Source organism: Peromyscus eremicus, chromosome X (genome assembly GCF_949786415.1).
Source record: "Peromyscus eremicus chromosome X, PerEre_H2_v1, whole genome shotgun sequence".
NCBI classification, from domain to species: Eukaryota; Metazoa; Chordata; class Mammalia; order Rodentia; family Cricetidae; genus Peromyscus; species Peromyscus eremicus.
Window position 1 is genome coordinate 131,798,842 of NC_081439.1, and position 13,464 is coordinate 131,812,305.

The 13,464-nt window shown below is 49.6% G+C and overlaps 2 protein-coding genes across 5 annotated transcripts; one reads left to right on the plus strand and one right to left on the minus strand.

Moving 5' to 3' along the window:
* Positions 1–52: 52 nt before the first annotated feature.
* Positions 53–8,832, minus strand: Idh3g (isocitrate dehydrogenase (NAD(+)) 3 non-catalytic subunit gamma). Its single transcript, XM_059250717.1, has 12 exons — positions 8,694–8,832; positions 5,307–5,348; positions 4,622–4,719; positions 4,095–4,207; positions 2,562–2,622; positions 2,308–2,440; positions 1,984–2,117; positions 1,579–1,681; positions 1,348–1,494; positions 668–762; positions 520–580; positions 53–260 (listed from the first exon to the last, which is right to left on the minus strand). The coding sequence occupies exons 1-12, from the start codon at positions 8,772–8,774 to the stop codon at positions 159–161; spliced, it is 1,170 nt and encodes a 389-aa protein (XP_059106700.1). The 5' UTR covers positions 8,775–8,832; the 3' UTR covers positions 53–158.
* Ssr4 (signal sequence receptor subunit 4) lies at positions 8,629–12,831 on the plus strand. Of its 4 annotated transcripts, none has more exons than XM_059250719.1 (6): positions 8,629–8,860; positions 10,904–11,019; positions 11,846–11,920; positions 12,076–12,165; positions 12,406–12,471; positions 12,674–12,831. In XM_059250719.1, the coding sequence occupies exons 3-6, from the start codon at positions 11,849–11,851 to the stop codon at positions 12,776–12,778; spliced, it is 333 nt and encodes a 110-aa protein (XP_059106702.1). In that variant the 5' UTR covers positions 8,629–8,860; positions 10,904–11,019; positions 11,846–11,848; the 3' UTR covers positions 12,779–12,831. The 4 variants fall into 4 exon arrangements, with proteins under 4 accessions (XP_059106702.1, XP_059106703.1, XP_059106704.1 ...); XM_059250720.1 differs by lacking the exon at positions 8,629–8,860 and adding an exon at positions 8,956–9,209 and having other exon boundaries at positions 10,901–11,019; XM_059250721.1 differs by lacking the exon at positions 8,629–8,860 and adding an exon at positions 9,029–9,209 and having other exon boundaries at positions 10,901–11,019; positions 12,392–12,471.
* Positions 12,832–13,464: the final 633 nt, after the last annotated feature.

Here is a 13,464-nt window from a genome sequence, read left to right on the forward strand (position 1 = left end):
AAGTGGGAACTGAAACACTGGTGTCTTGGCGTGAGGGAAGCACATGGCCAAGTTCTGGGGCAGAAGTAGCTTTATTCTGGAGCCTGTTCACCATGCTAGCTGGAGTGCTAGAGTGAGAAGAGGGTCCTATGGATAGGCTGAGATAACTGCAAGGATAGTTAAGCTTCCACAGCCCGGCCGTTAATGATGCGGATGTGACGAATGATGTCCTGGATGGCTTGGGATGTAGTACCTTGGCCTCCAATGTCTGGAGTATGCATCTGGAGGAAAACAGGAAGCTTGAACATATCAGGCCAAAGTCTGCCACACAACCCCATGGTGGTCCAGGGCTACCTACTGTTTCCTATAGTTGGAAAGGGCAAGGAACTGGCACCAGGAAGCCAGTACCACCCTTCCCTTACAGGCCACAGCCAGTGCTGGTCACTGCCTGAAGCATATAGGACTGGTCAGACCAGTATAACATGGACTAGAGGAGAGGAAACTAAAAGTGGGACAAAGAGGAGACAAGAGGAGCCTTACATTTTCATTGTCCATAGATGCTAAGACAGCTTTGCGAATGGAGGTGGCATAGGAGTGGAGCCTAGAGGATGAAGAGAACAAGCTTTTGGTTCTCAGGACCTAGAGGCTGGCGAGAGGACTCATGATCAGGCATTAAGAAGCCACTTACTTGAGGTGGTCTAGCATCATGCAACTTGCTAGCAGTGTGGCAGTGGGGTTAGCAATGTTCTTATTGGCAATACTTTTGCCTGTGTTCCTTGTAGCCTGGAAAAGGGAAGAAGTAGGTAGGTAGGAAAATTTAAGAATGCACGGCAGATGATTCTACTTGTGTGCCATACCCGGTAGAGGCATATCCCACACACAGCAAATGAAGGCATATCAGGGCTTTGGAGAGGAAATGGGGATGCTCATTGTTAATATTCTGATCCCATCCCTTGGCGCCATCCTGTGTCCTAACGCAAAAGTCTCTTTTTAAGGAAACTCCACCCATTTCTTCTCTCTCTCCTCTTCCGCTTCTCTCACAAGGTGTGTACCCCTCAAACCCCCTCTCCCTCACCCCCTCTGTCTCCCTCTTCCTGTCTCTCTGCCTCTTTATCCCTCTATTATAATAAACTCTCCATGTGGATACATCATGTATCACTGGCCACCGTTTCCCTGCAGGCACGGGATACCCTTAGGGTTCCCCCACATAATAATAATAATTCATAACAGTCATGGGTCTGTGTTTCCTTTAGAAACTTTTAGTCTTAAGCAGTACCAATGGGTAAACACCACCGTGGGATACTAACTATGACACAAGGCTACTATAAGAGAAAGAAAAAGATGGCAGAGTTGTGCCTGGGTACTCACTGTCTCAAATACTGCATACACGTGGCCGTAGTTAGCCCCAGCCACAAGGCCCGGGCCTCCAACTAGCCCTGCACAGACGTTGTTGACGATGTTACCATAGAGATTAGGCATCACCATGACATCAAACTGCTGAGGCCTGGATACCAGCTGTGGGAAAAGAAATGAGCTGAGTTATATAAGCCATGAGACCAAGGATGGGCAGAAGGCTATGGAGCCAGATGGGCTGATTACCTGCATTGTTGTGTTATCCACAATCATGCTGTCAAAGATGATCTGCGGGTAGCGGGCTGCCACCTCCCTGCAGCACTGGAGGAAGAGTCCATCACCCAGTTTCCTAGATAACGGGGGATACAAGACACCAGCTTGGCCTCTCAATATAGTCAGCTGGAGAGTACAGAGAACCATGGAACCCTGTGGACTAACTTGTAACCTGTCTTCCATATGGAAAAACAAACATAATCCCATCTATCTCACCTTTTCTAGGGATTTACTAGAGCATACAGAGCCTCAGGGACAACAGAATACAGTCCTGAGTGTGGTCCCTGATACCCTAGACCCTGAAGGTGGACCTGAGCAGGCCCTTCCAGCTACTTTGTAGCTATTCAAAGTAGGTAGAAAGGTATAGAGTAGACATACATGATGTTGGCCTTGTGCACAGCCGTCACTTTCTTACGCCCACTCTCCTGAGCCAGCTTGAAAGCATATTCAGCAATTCGAAGGGACTTGGCCTTGGTGATAATCTTCAAGCTCTCCACCACTCCTGCTACGCTCTGAGAAGAGGCCAGGGGACAACAAAGGGCTTAATGGGAGTACCACATGATGCAGTCTTATCACTGAGTATATCTGGCTTTTCCAACCCCTTAAGTGGGGACACCTTTTCCTTGTTTCTGAAGCTCTCAATTCTGACCTTGGCTATAATCATCACCACCTACTCATAGAGGATCAAGTAGTTTTGCCTACCTCATGCTCTAGACTGCTGTACTCTCCCTCTGTGTTTTCCCGCACAATGAGGATATCTATGTCCTTGTGCCGGGTCACCACTCCTGGCAGGCTCTTACAGTGGATGACGTTGGCATAGAGGTCTAGGCTGGTGCTGGGAGGGTAACAGGGAGAAAATCAAACCAGGCCCAACTAGCAAGTAGCCAGGTTCATGAATGCCAGCACAGCCCACCCTGGTCTTCACTGAACCACCACTCTATGTACATGACTCTCACCGAAGGATGTTGTTTCGGGATTTGTGGGATGGTGGCAGGTTATGATTTGTTTCAATGTTGCCTATAGGACAAAAACAAACAAGATAGGCAAGCTAGAGAGGGATCCTCTGGGCTCAACTGCATTGCCATATCCCCCCACCTGGCCTAGGGAATGTTCACCAAAGGTTGATCCAACTGGAGAAGAAATACTTCCTTGAACTCTAGGTTGTAACTGCCATTGTGAGCTCCATGAGGTTCAAAGGGGTGTATGTGCATGCCTGCATGTGTGCGTGCCTGAGTGTGTGTGTGTGTGTGTGTGTGTGTGTGTGTGTGTGTGTGTGAGAGAGAGAGAGAGAGAGACAGAGAGAGAGACAGAGAGACAGAGAGAGAGACAGAGACCCATGATGAGTTTCAAGAACTTTGACAAGTACGTGTGTGTGTGTGTGTGTGTGTGTGTGTGTGTGTGAGTGAGTGTGAGAGAGAGAGAGAGGGAGAGAGATGAGTTTCATGATGAGTTTCAACAACTTTGACAAGCACCTGGCACATAGTAGGCACTCAATAAATATTTACTAAATAAATTAATAAATATGCTTGACAGCTAGCCAGGACACCCTGCCGCTACCCAGGCTATCTCCACAGAGTGACCATTTTTGTTTATGAATAAATTGGCTAGCCACACTGGGACCAACAAGATGACCTTGGTCAAAGTTACTGCCAGGCCCCAAAGTGAGGTGCTATCCATGCCCAGCTCAGGGGCAGGTGGAGGCTGCCTGAAAAAGGCCCCAACTAGGCCATAGCATGTCTTGGCCAGAGTGGCCCAGATATCTAGAGGAAGGAAAAAAGAGGCCCAGTGAGGCCAGTGAGGTAGTATCTGATAGAAGGTGATTAGACCACACCAAATAGAAAAGCCTTTTTTAGTTTTAAAAGTATTTTAAAAAATTTAAAAATTTAAAATTTTAAAAAAAAAAGCCTTTTTTGACAGCCCATCAGGACCACCTGTCCCCTACTTCCAAGTTGTTCCCTGCCCAGACTGACTTCACCCAGAGTGCTTATGGCACCCTGTGGTTCATGTAAGGCCCATTCAATGCCAACATATTCCTCCCACAGAGCGGTGGATGGGTTAAACTTCATAGAATGATTGATTAGTTTAAGGTTGTGCACCCAACCAAGGCAAACCCCAGGAAATATTGTTAGAGTCCTTATGTATAATGTCCATGACTATGCCACTTGCAGCCAGGGCAGCAAGCAGAGGGGCAAACTACATCTCTGATCTTTAGTTTGTGAAGAAAAGCTGTGGGTCAAAGCAGATCCCAGTAGAGGCATGCCTCAGTGAAGGAAGAGGTGGGAGGAAGCCACTGAGCAAGCTCACACAGGCCATTGAAATAACAGAACCATGCTATCAACAGGCCCACAGAAGCCTCTACCCAGATGCCAAGAACAAGAGTCATCAATAACCAGAAAAATCCCTGAAACTGGAACCACGGGAACCCACAAAAGTCAGTATATAGGCAAAAGGAATCACATATAGCACCCCAACCTGACCCCTGGGCTCACCCTTCAGGGCCACACGGTTCCGGCGGATGGCCATGATGGCATTTCGGATATCCTCCTCATCAGCATTGGAGCTCACATGTACCTCTTCAAAGTCCACTGGCACACATGCATGCCTGCAGTAAAGCCTGGCTAAAGAAGTTGGCCTAAGGCCTTCCACACCCCTCCTGAAGACTACACCAACCAGTCTTTCCCCTGCTGCTTCCCACCTTGACCTGGCTCCAGCTAAGAGGGAACTGGACCCACCCATGCCAAACATGAGGGTCATACTCGACCTTCACAGGACTGGTACCACTTTCTTTGTGCCCAGGTCAGCCTAGCAGGATGAGAAACATTGGGATGCAAGGCCTGGGTTTACAGTCAGGCTTTCCTGCTACCACCCCACTGGGTACCTGGGCAGAGTACCAGCTGGTGGGCTTCTGGGTTCCCTGTGCTTCTTGGCACGAAGTTCTTGGGGGCTTCCAGCTTGGCTTGGGGAACATCCCTCCCTGGGAGAGAAGTTAAGGGAGGAAGGTCCAGGCCCTCCATACCTGAATACTGATTTAACATGCAACATGAGCTCCGGGCCGATGCCATCCCCTGGGATCATAGTCACTGTATGACGCCCACCATATTTAGCAGATGGAGGCTGGAAGAAGGGAGAGGGTCAAAGTGAGCCCTTGGGTACAACCAATGTGCATCCTGACTTGAGCCAGTTACCTTCTTCCCTCCAGTACCAATCCCACAGGCTAGCCAAGGCAAGATTGCTGTTCTGGGACTCCTGATCAGCAGCCACCACCACCCCAAGCCCACCTGGACTTGGGTTAACCCCAAAGCAACTAAGAGCCCCTCAAATCTAATTCAGAGAATACTCACAATTGTTTGTTGCTAGAGGGAAGACAGAAAGGAAGAAGACATGGATCAGCCAAGGTTGGAAGAACAAGGCTGTGACCAGGGAACTGGGTTCTTTTCCCTGGGGACTCTGTTTAGCACAACTCAGAGGGGAGGTGTGAGTGACCTCTGGAGACTGTGCCTCAGAGGGAAGAACAGGAGGGCCAGGGAGCAACATACAGTCATGTGTGCATGGGCACATATACATAGTATACACAGTCTCATATACATTATGTGTGTGCGCGCTCATGCATACACACACACACAAAATACATGAGCACAGCTCTCTCCCTCACATGTATATGTACGTGCCTGTGCAAACACACATCCAAGGCAGGTACTTACTGAGGAAATGCTCCTCCGGGGGGCCTCATTAGCACCCAGAACCTGTCAAAGAGAACCCAGATGCCAATGTTAGCTGTTCAATCCCAAAAGTCAAGTTCAAAAGAGCTAGCCTAGCTCTTGGCAGAGAGGAAATGATTATCAGTAAACAACAGTTCATCATGTATATAGGACATTCCAAAGCTTCCATTCCCAACAACTGTTCCACAGGAGCACCAGACAAAGTTGGCCCAATACTTAACTCTCCTGTGGATCAGCATAATAAAAACTACATGCCCCGGCCTGGCATTGTAGTTTTAATCCCAGCCTCCAGAAGGCAGAGGCAAGTAGATCTCTGTGAGTTCAAGGCCAGCTTGGTCTACATAGTAAGTTCCAGGCCAGCAAGGGTGACAGAGCGAGGTCTTGTCTCTAAAGCCAAACAAAAATAGAACTGTATGTCTCCATCCCATTTGTGCATTGGCTTTTGATTCTCTTTTGGCCAATTATTGCTACAAGTATAAGAAAAAAGACTGGTAAATTTGAAATGTTGCAAAAGGATACTCTCAATAAGCCACCAACTCTGAGCAATAATTTTATTATGTCTTTCCTTATTACAAAGCCAGTGCATAGTCACTATAATAAATGCAAATAGGGAGGTAAAGAGGATACAGTACCCCACTGCCCTGGATAAGCACTGTCACCCCTAGGGAATGGTCCTTCAGAACAGAAATAAAAAATGCCTAGAAAAACACAGCCATTTCTGGAAGACTAATAACATATACCAATCTCTAGGATGGCTCTCACAAGGGACTGCAAGCTGCTTTTGTGGTGTATCCTGGATGGATGACGAATGTCCCCAATCTCACGACTGGGAAGCAGCCATGTTTGGCCATGTGATACTCTAACAGCTTCAGAGAAAAAGCTGTTTGGGCCAAATGAGCTAGGTGCTAAGAAGTCATCCACTGTTCTTGAGGGAGAGGCCACATCCTCAGCTCCACAGGAAAGCTTTCCTCCTCTTCCTGCTGTGCCCCACTCACTTAGGAATACCTGAGGAGGCACTGGCATGGTACAGCTAAGTTCTTCCTTGTAACTTTAGGATTCTCTGCCACTCAACCACCAGACAGTAGCAGAGCATTCTAACCAATAGCAGAGACAATAACCATTTTCTAAAGAGCCCTGCCTTCTTCCCAGAAGACCAGAAGGCTCAGGCAGAGTCTAACCATTCCCCTCTGGGTTACCCTAGTCCCAGTTACAAGAGGCCCAGTAACCCTGGCACTAGCAATGCAGGAATGCCACTCAGTGGCCCAAGCCAAGAACTAGGAAGGCTGACTACTAGGACCAGAGTCCCAAGGGTCCCTCACTACATATGCAGCCACCAGCATACTTGGAACTTCTTTGCTTTCTTTCTAGTACTTGTCAATATCAGATTCATCTTGTCTGCAGAGTCTCCATGCCTTCTATCAGAAGGTAGCATAGATAGCCCTTTCTCCTGGGCTGTTAAGTTCTACTTATACCTTACCCCTACTCATCTAAGAGACATAACGCTACCTGATTATCACCTCCCTGCTCTCTTCCTAGCCTCTGAGAACAGAGCACATTTGTCTCACCCTCCACTGTCACTCTAAGACCAAGCACAATGCCTGGCCCAGTGCTGGGATCACAAGGAACATTTCCTTAGTGAATAAGTACATCAGAAAACAAAGAAACAGATGTAGACCATGGATATCTGAGTCCAAATCCACCATCTGCTACTCTTAAAATGGCTTTGTGTCTACATCAAAATCCATGGAATAGAAGCCAGGCATGGTGGCATACACCAGTAGTCCTAGCATTTAGGAGGAGAGGCAGGAGGATCAGAAATTTAAGATTGTCCTCATATACACAGCGATTTTAAGGCTAGTCTGGGCTACATGAAACTCTGCTTAAAAAAAGAAAAGGGAACAGTTAGTCAATCCATGGAATGGAGGTACCAACTTTATTTAACTGCTAGAAAGCTTAACAAAGAGCAGGTATGCAAAGTTGTTCACAAGCACAAGGATGGAGCTAAGCTAAAGTACACCACCCCTCACTTTACCAGCTTCTCAGAGAGTTAGTTCAAAGCTAGAGTACTTGGGAGATGTAAGGCTGACCCTTGTACTCCCAGCACTTAATTCCTCCTGGACTTCAGCTGTGTCAGTGAGCCAGCCTTCTAAGGGCCTGTACCAGGTGTGGCTCACAATCTATGCAGCCCTGCTCATGGAAGGCAATATCACTGCCAGGGCTGAACCTGTCCCACAGCTGCCTCCTGTGCCAGATGTTACAATGGGCTTTGTCCCAGTCCCAGAAAACTCCCCAAACACAGACCCCTGATCTTGCTCTATATAGATGTGGATAGTTTCTTTTAGGGGATTACAAAGCTATCCCTCATGAACCCAGGTTGTCCAATTAAAGAAGCCCAGTCTGAGGCAGGTTGAGGAGTTGAAGTCCATATTTTAAATGGAATTTCATAAAGCATATGCAGCTTCCTCCCCCAGAGAACAGAGGGGAGAAACTAGTAAGTAGAAGGGGCTGCAGGCAACATGGAGTTCTGGAAGGTCAGAGTCAGCAAATGCTTTGAGAACATGAAGTCCTCTCTGCTCACTGGACAGAGGGGAAACTGGAGCCCAGAGAGAGAAGAGAATTGGCCTAACGCCATGTTCTGGGTCAGCGGGAGACCAAGGCCTGGAGGTCATAGCTCTTATTCCCCAGAGCTAGTTGTTGGCTTGCTGGCGCTAAGTCGTGCTAACCAGGAGCTAAACCGGCTAACCAAGACCCCAAAGAGAAATCCAAGGAAGCAAAGCCCCAGGGGCTTCCAGCCTCAGTATCCTGGTTCAGTCTCATTACAGGGGTTTGGGCTTGCTTGTTGGCCTTTTGACTAGAATCAAGTATCAAGCCACTTGGGAGGCAGCGGATCTGGAGCTATAAGAATGTATGAGGAATCAAGAGTCATTGGAAAAGGCTGATTCTCCACCTCCACTAGGACAGGTGACAAAGCAGTCCAAGAGAGGGAAACCCAAGGAGGAACTGAGTCTGGGAACCAGACACCAACCTAGGTGATAAGGGCAAGGCGGGCCAGGACACGTGACCTCTTCAAAAGGGCTTCCACAAGGACACTAGGGAGGGGACACCCAGCCACTGCGGTCCACCTTTCCAGTTCTTCCGGAGCCCCTGTCACCAGTCACTGACCCCCCCCCACTTCGGCCAACCTCCTCACTGACAGCAGAAGCGACCAATGAACTCCAGCGTGCAGCCCTCTCCCCGCCCCTCATAAGGCCCGCACAGCCAATTGAACTCTAGGTTGCTCAAAGGGCCGTTACCCCACTCCTGTTCTTAATGGGGTGTGAAGTCCCCCAGTGAGCGCTGCAGCTGTCCCACCGCCCATTCACCACTCACCTCCCAAGGACGGCAGAGGAGAACTGGCTTGAACACTGCCTTTGCAGCACCGCCAGCAGCTATCGCCACCTTCAGCGCCATGACGAGAAGTGAGGACCTCTACAGGTCAAAACGTTAAGACACTGTTCTCGCGAGAATTCAGCCCTGCGAGAGGTCGGGGATACAGGGTAAGAAAAGCTAGCACTACGCACGCGCACGGTTTCACCGGTTCCTACGCCCCCTTCCGGTGCCTCTAACACTGTTGCCGCCATCTTGGGGTGGGGGAGTGGGACCGGTTGGGACCCTGGCTAGGGAGGCGGACACGTCAGTGCCGCCAGCGACGTCACCAGGCCCGGCCCAGCCCGCCGGCGCACGATTGGGTGCTGAGGCCGCTTACGCGTCGCGCTTCCTCGTCTGCTCCGCATGTTCAGGGCGGCTTGCTCTCTTTTCCCTTCGGCAGAGAAGAGGCGATGGCGGCGATGGCATCTTTCGGCGCCGTGGCGCTACTCCTGCTGTCCGGCTTATCTTGCTGCTCAGGTAGCGGCCTGGCCGGAGCTTGTTTCGGGCGAGCCTCTGTCCCATGGCAGGTGGTGCTGGGGGAGGAAGGGTGCGCGCGAGGCAGGGGCCTGGCCCTTCCTGGGGCTCGTCGCTACTGGGATCTTCCCCTGCTGGGTGTTGTGGTGTGGCGTCTGAAGCAGCATACACCCGTTTACCCGGCAGCCAGGCTGCTGGAAGAAACAGCCAAATGCTTTCTTGTCTGCTTTTGGGAGAGCCCCAAAGCTGCACCATGCTCTGGCCACCAGCTCCAGCCGGGAAGGTGATACGTCCTTGGTTCCTGTGTCAGAAGGTAGTCGCACAAGAGCAGTGCTTATCAGCACCTGGCAATTCCCTGTGTGAGAAATAGTGCCGGCAGAGAGGAACCAATACTGTGTAGGCCAGGCTTCCCCAAGAGAAATCTAAGAGAGGAAGCAAGGACCCTCCAGGCAGAGGAGCAGAGTAAGTGCACGAGGCAAGTTAGGGAGCTTTTGGTGCCTGGAACATTCCATGAGGCCCTGGTATATCCAATCCCAAGGTTCATAGCAGAATTGAGCTGTGCACAGATCCATTAATAGTTTTGAGCCATTTGTAACACCTGGTGGTGCGGTTGAGCTTAACCTGGAGTCTAGACATGTCTTTTGGAAGTTGTTAGAGGAGCACCTCAGACCTGAGAGCCTGGATTGAGCACAGGTAGCCTTCCTCCATCTTTCCTACTCATACCTCAGAGAATCCTCTGGTCTGTTGCTAGCAGTGTCTTAAAAAGACAAACCTGGCTGTAAAACCTATTAGGGGCTCCACAGTGTCCACAGGAAAAAGGCCCAGCTTAGCAAGGCACAGAAGGGTTCCAAGACATCACATTTAGAGAACAGTTGGATGAGGACTGTCCCATTTAGTGTTTACTTCATACCCTGTGACATAATACCCTTATTTTTCCTGTGGCCACGTTTCCTCAGAGGTGCTTAGTTTACAGGGACAGGTTGGTGTTTGGGTCCAGGGTTTACTTCTCTCAGGAAACACTAGGACCATTCTTGACATTGTCAGCTGGCTGGATGTAGAGCCCCCGCTTTTTTTTTTTAATTTTTCGAGACAAGGATTCACTGTGTAACAGTCCTAGCTGTCCTGGAACTTGCTTTGTAGACTAGGCTGGCCTTGAACTCAAAAAGATCCGCCTGCCTCTGCCTCCCGAGTGCTGGGATTAAAGGCATGTGCCACCACTGCCTGTCAAGACCCTTATTTTGAAAGTCCTGTGTGTTGCCAGCACCCCACTTAGTGTCTGCAAAATGTAGTAAGCTATTGAGGCAGTACATGGCTCTGAATTGAGGCTATCTTGGTCTACTGGGCTTCTGGAGTGCCCCAGGCTCAGCTGCTTCATGGCCTCCGGGTCTTAGATTCATGTACTAATTCAATAAATCAGCTCCCCTGCTGTCCTCAAACACACTTCTGCTCCTTCCATGTTTTTGCTTCAAGGTTCACCTCTGAAGAGCCTTCCCTACCCCACCCTAGCCTGTCTCAACATCTCTCACTGGTCCCTTCCATTATACTTCAGACTGAGTACTAGGATCCACCTTCCAGACCCCTCCTGTCAGGAACAGAAGGATTTGTGTGTCCTTAGCTCACCAAGTCTGAAAGGCAGAGCCAGGGTAAGCCCTTTTGCCTGGAACACACAAATTGGCTTTGCCTCCTTCCCACAGCAGAGGCCTGCCTGGAGCCCCAGATCACCCCTTCTTACTATACAACCTCAGATGCCGTCATTTCTACAGAGACCGTATTCATCGTGGAGATCTCACTGACTTGCAAGAACAGGGTGCAGGTGAGACAGCAAGGACTCAGCAGAGAGGGTGCAGGGGAAGAGATGAGGGTGGCAGTGCTCTTCACTGGCAGTTGACAGTGACCTGAGGATCCTATCAACAGGGAGAATAAGGATTCCAATTCACAGGGTGCAGGAGAGATGAGGGCACAGCGAGGCCAGATCCTAGCAAGTACTTCAAGAACATTTTCCTGACCTGCTTGGTATGCTTTGCCTCCATGCAGTAATGTGGGTAGACACCCCACTGTTTCCTGGATGAATGTCTGGAACGGGAGAAAGAACTAGGGTCAGGCCCCATGCCCCTCCATCTTCTTTCTGGTTGCAGTTTACCTGAGTGTGTGTCTGTATGGATGTTCTGTAAGTTTAAAATTGAGAACCCCAGCCTCAACCCCTGACCTGCTCTTCCAAAAATCTAAAAGAAATTGGACCTTTTGGGGGGACAATAGTCTTAGGGTTAAACACCTTATTTGGTACCTCTCAAGGTGCAAGAAACCACAAGGCCATTTTTGTCATCCTACCCCTGTGTACGGCTAATAGACTTGCTGCGGTTAGGTTAAGGTGATCATAGGGGAGATCCAGCTCTATTCACCTCTAGGAAAACATGAAGGAAGATGGTGACAGTATCCATGGGTGTGACCTAGCATGGCTCTGGGCTGTGGCAGACCTTTTCGTTGGGTCTTCTATGGCAACCCCTACCAATATAGCCTTCAACTGGCCTACTTTTTTAGTCATGGTACTGCTTTGGGCAGCACAATGGGGGTTCTGTGTATGCCTAGAGAAGGGAGGAAAATATGACTCTTGTTCTGTTGTCCTCACCTCCCCCATCCAGAACATGGCTCTTTATGCCGACGTTAGTGGAAAACAATTTCCTGTAACCCGGGGCCAGGATGTGGGCCGATATCAGGTAAGGGATACTGAATTCAGGGTTGTGGGGGAAATGGCTCAAAGCAGGGTTATAGGCCAAAGACTCAGGCACTGCTCATAGTGGTGATGTGCCAGCACTAGCAGAGTAGCCTTCATTTGTTTGCTATGCCTACCCTTTGCCAAACACCTAACTAGGTTTCATGGAGCCTGGAGCATAAGAGCGCCCACGCGGGCACCTATGAGGTCAGATTCTTCGATGAAGAGTCCTACAGCCTCCTAAGGAAGGCGAGTATCATCTGGGAACTCTGAGGCCCCAAGGAGGGAGGACATGCCTCATTTCTGTAGCCCTCTCACCCTGATCACTCTAGTCCCCTTCTGCACCATCAGCCCTCTAGGGGCCTAGTTTACATGGAGCAGGAGTGGGTACCTTCTTCCTGCCCCTGATACTTCATTTGTGTCTTGCTCATTTTTCCCTTACCTGGGCAGCCCATCCAGCACCTTTTGACCCCATCATCTCCCTTATAGGCTCAGAGAAATAATGAGGACATTTCCATCATCCCACCTCTGTTTACAGTCAGTGTGGACCATCGGGTAAGTGGCCTTGTCTTGGGAACAGAGAACACAGGGCACACTTCATCTTTTTGGGTTGAGTCTAAGGGAAAGCTCTCATCCTCTGCAGCTCAGCTTTTGGGCTATCACTAATCTCTGTGTCCTGAGGACAAGTGATTAAGAATGGCTGGTCTACTTTACTGTCACTCCCCTGAGCTGACAGCTTTTGGTCTTTTTCTTGTAGGGCACCTGGAATGGGCCGTGGGTCTCTACGGAAGTGCTGGCTGCAGTAATCGGCATAGTGATCTACTACCTAGCCTTCAGTGCAAAGAGCCACATCCAGGCCTGAGGGCAGCATCCTCAGCCTTCTATTGCTTCTTTCAATAAACAGTTGCTATTTGACATGAGTACATTTTAAGACACGGGATTCCTGTGTCCATGGGGAGAGCTAGATATCCAGCTGCCCTTATCCACCTGAATAGCAGAGACACTGAATGGGGATCTATACTTTCCCCAGTGTCCTCTGTTTTCTTTTCTAGTATGTAGCCTCTTTAGAAAAGATCATCTTGGCTGGGCGGTGATGGCGCACGCCTTTAATCCCAGCACTCGGGAGGCAGAGCCAGGCGGATCTCTGTGAATTCGAGGCCAGCCTGGGCTACCAAGTGAGTTCCAGGAAAGGCGCAAAGCTACACAGAGAAACCCTGTCTCGAAAAAACAAAAAACAAAAAAAAAAAAAAAAGAAAAGAAAAGATCATCTTTCCAGCTGGGCAGTGGTGGCACACACCTTTAATCCTACCACTTGGGAGGCAGAGGCAGGCAGATCTGAGTTTGTGGCCAGCCTGGTCTACAGAGCAACTTCCAGAATGGCCATGGCTACAGAGAAACCCTGTCAAAATCAAAGAAAAAAAGAAAAGACCATCTTTCTTGTCCTCACTAGTCCCCAAAGCAGAACAGGCTTCTTGTCAGAAAGCGTTCCCATGGCCAGCCTAGGGTAGGCAGGACCCTGTGACTCTTTGGGACTGCCTTGGGCTGGAG

Excerpts from the sequence above, each read along its gene's own strand:
- Idh3g (XM_059250717.1), bottom strand. The coding sequence starts at position 8,774 with ATGGCGCTGAAGGTGGCGATAGCTGCTGGCGGTGCTGCAAAGGCAGTG. Across the intron at positions 2,623-4,094 it reads GAACCGTGTGGCCCTGAAGG|GCAACATTGAAACAAATCAT; the intron begins GTGAGCCCAGGG and ends TTTGTCCTATAG. Across the intron at positions 1,682-1,983 it reads GTGCACAAGGCCAACATCAT|GAAACTGGGTGATGGACTCT; the intron begins GTATGTCTACTC and ends CCCGTTATCTAG.
- Ssr4 (XM_059250720.1), top strand. The coding sequence starts at position 9,143 with ATGGCGGCGATGGCATCTTTCGGCGCCGTGGCGCTACTCCTGCTGTCC. Across the intron at positions 11,020-11,845 it reads CTTGCAAGAACAGGGTGCAG|AACATGGCTCTTTATGCCGA; the intron begins GTGAGACAGCAA and ends TCCCCCATCCAG. Across the intron at positions 12,166-12,405 it reads CCTACAGCCTCCTAAGGAAG|GCTCAGAGAAATAATGAGGA; the intron begins GCGAGTATCATC and ends TCTCCCTTATAG.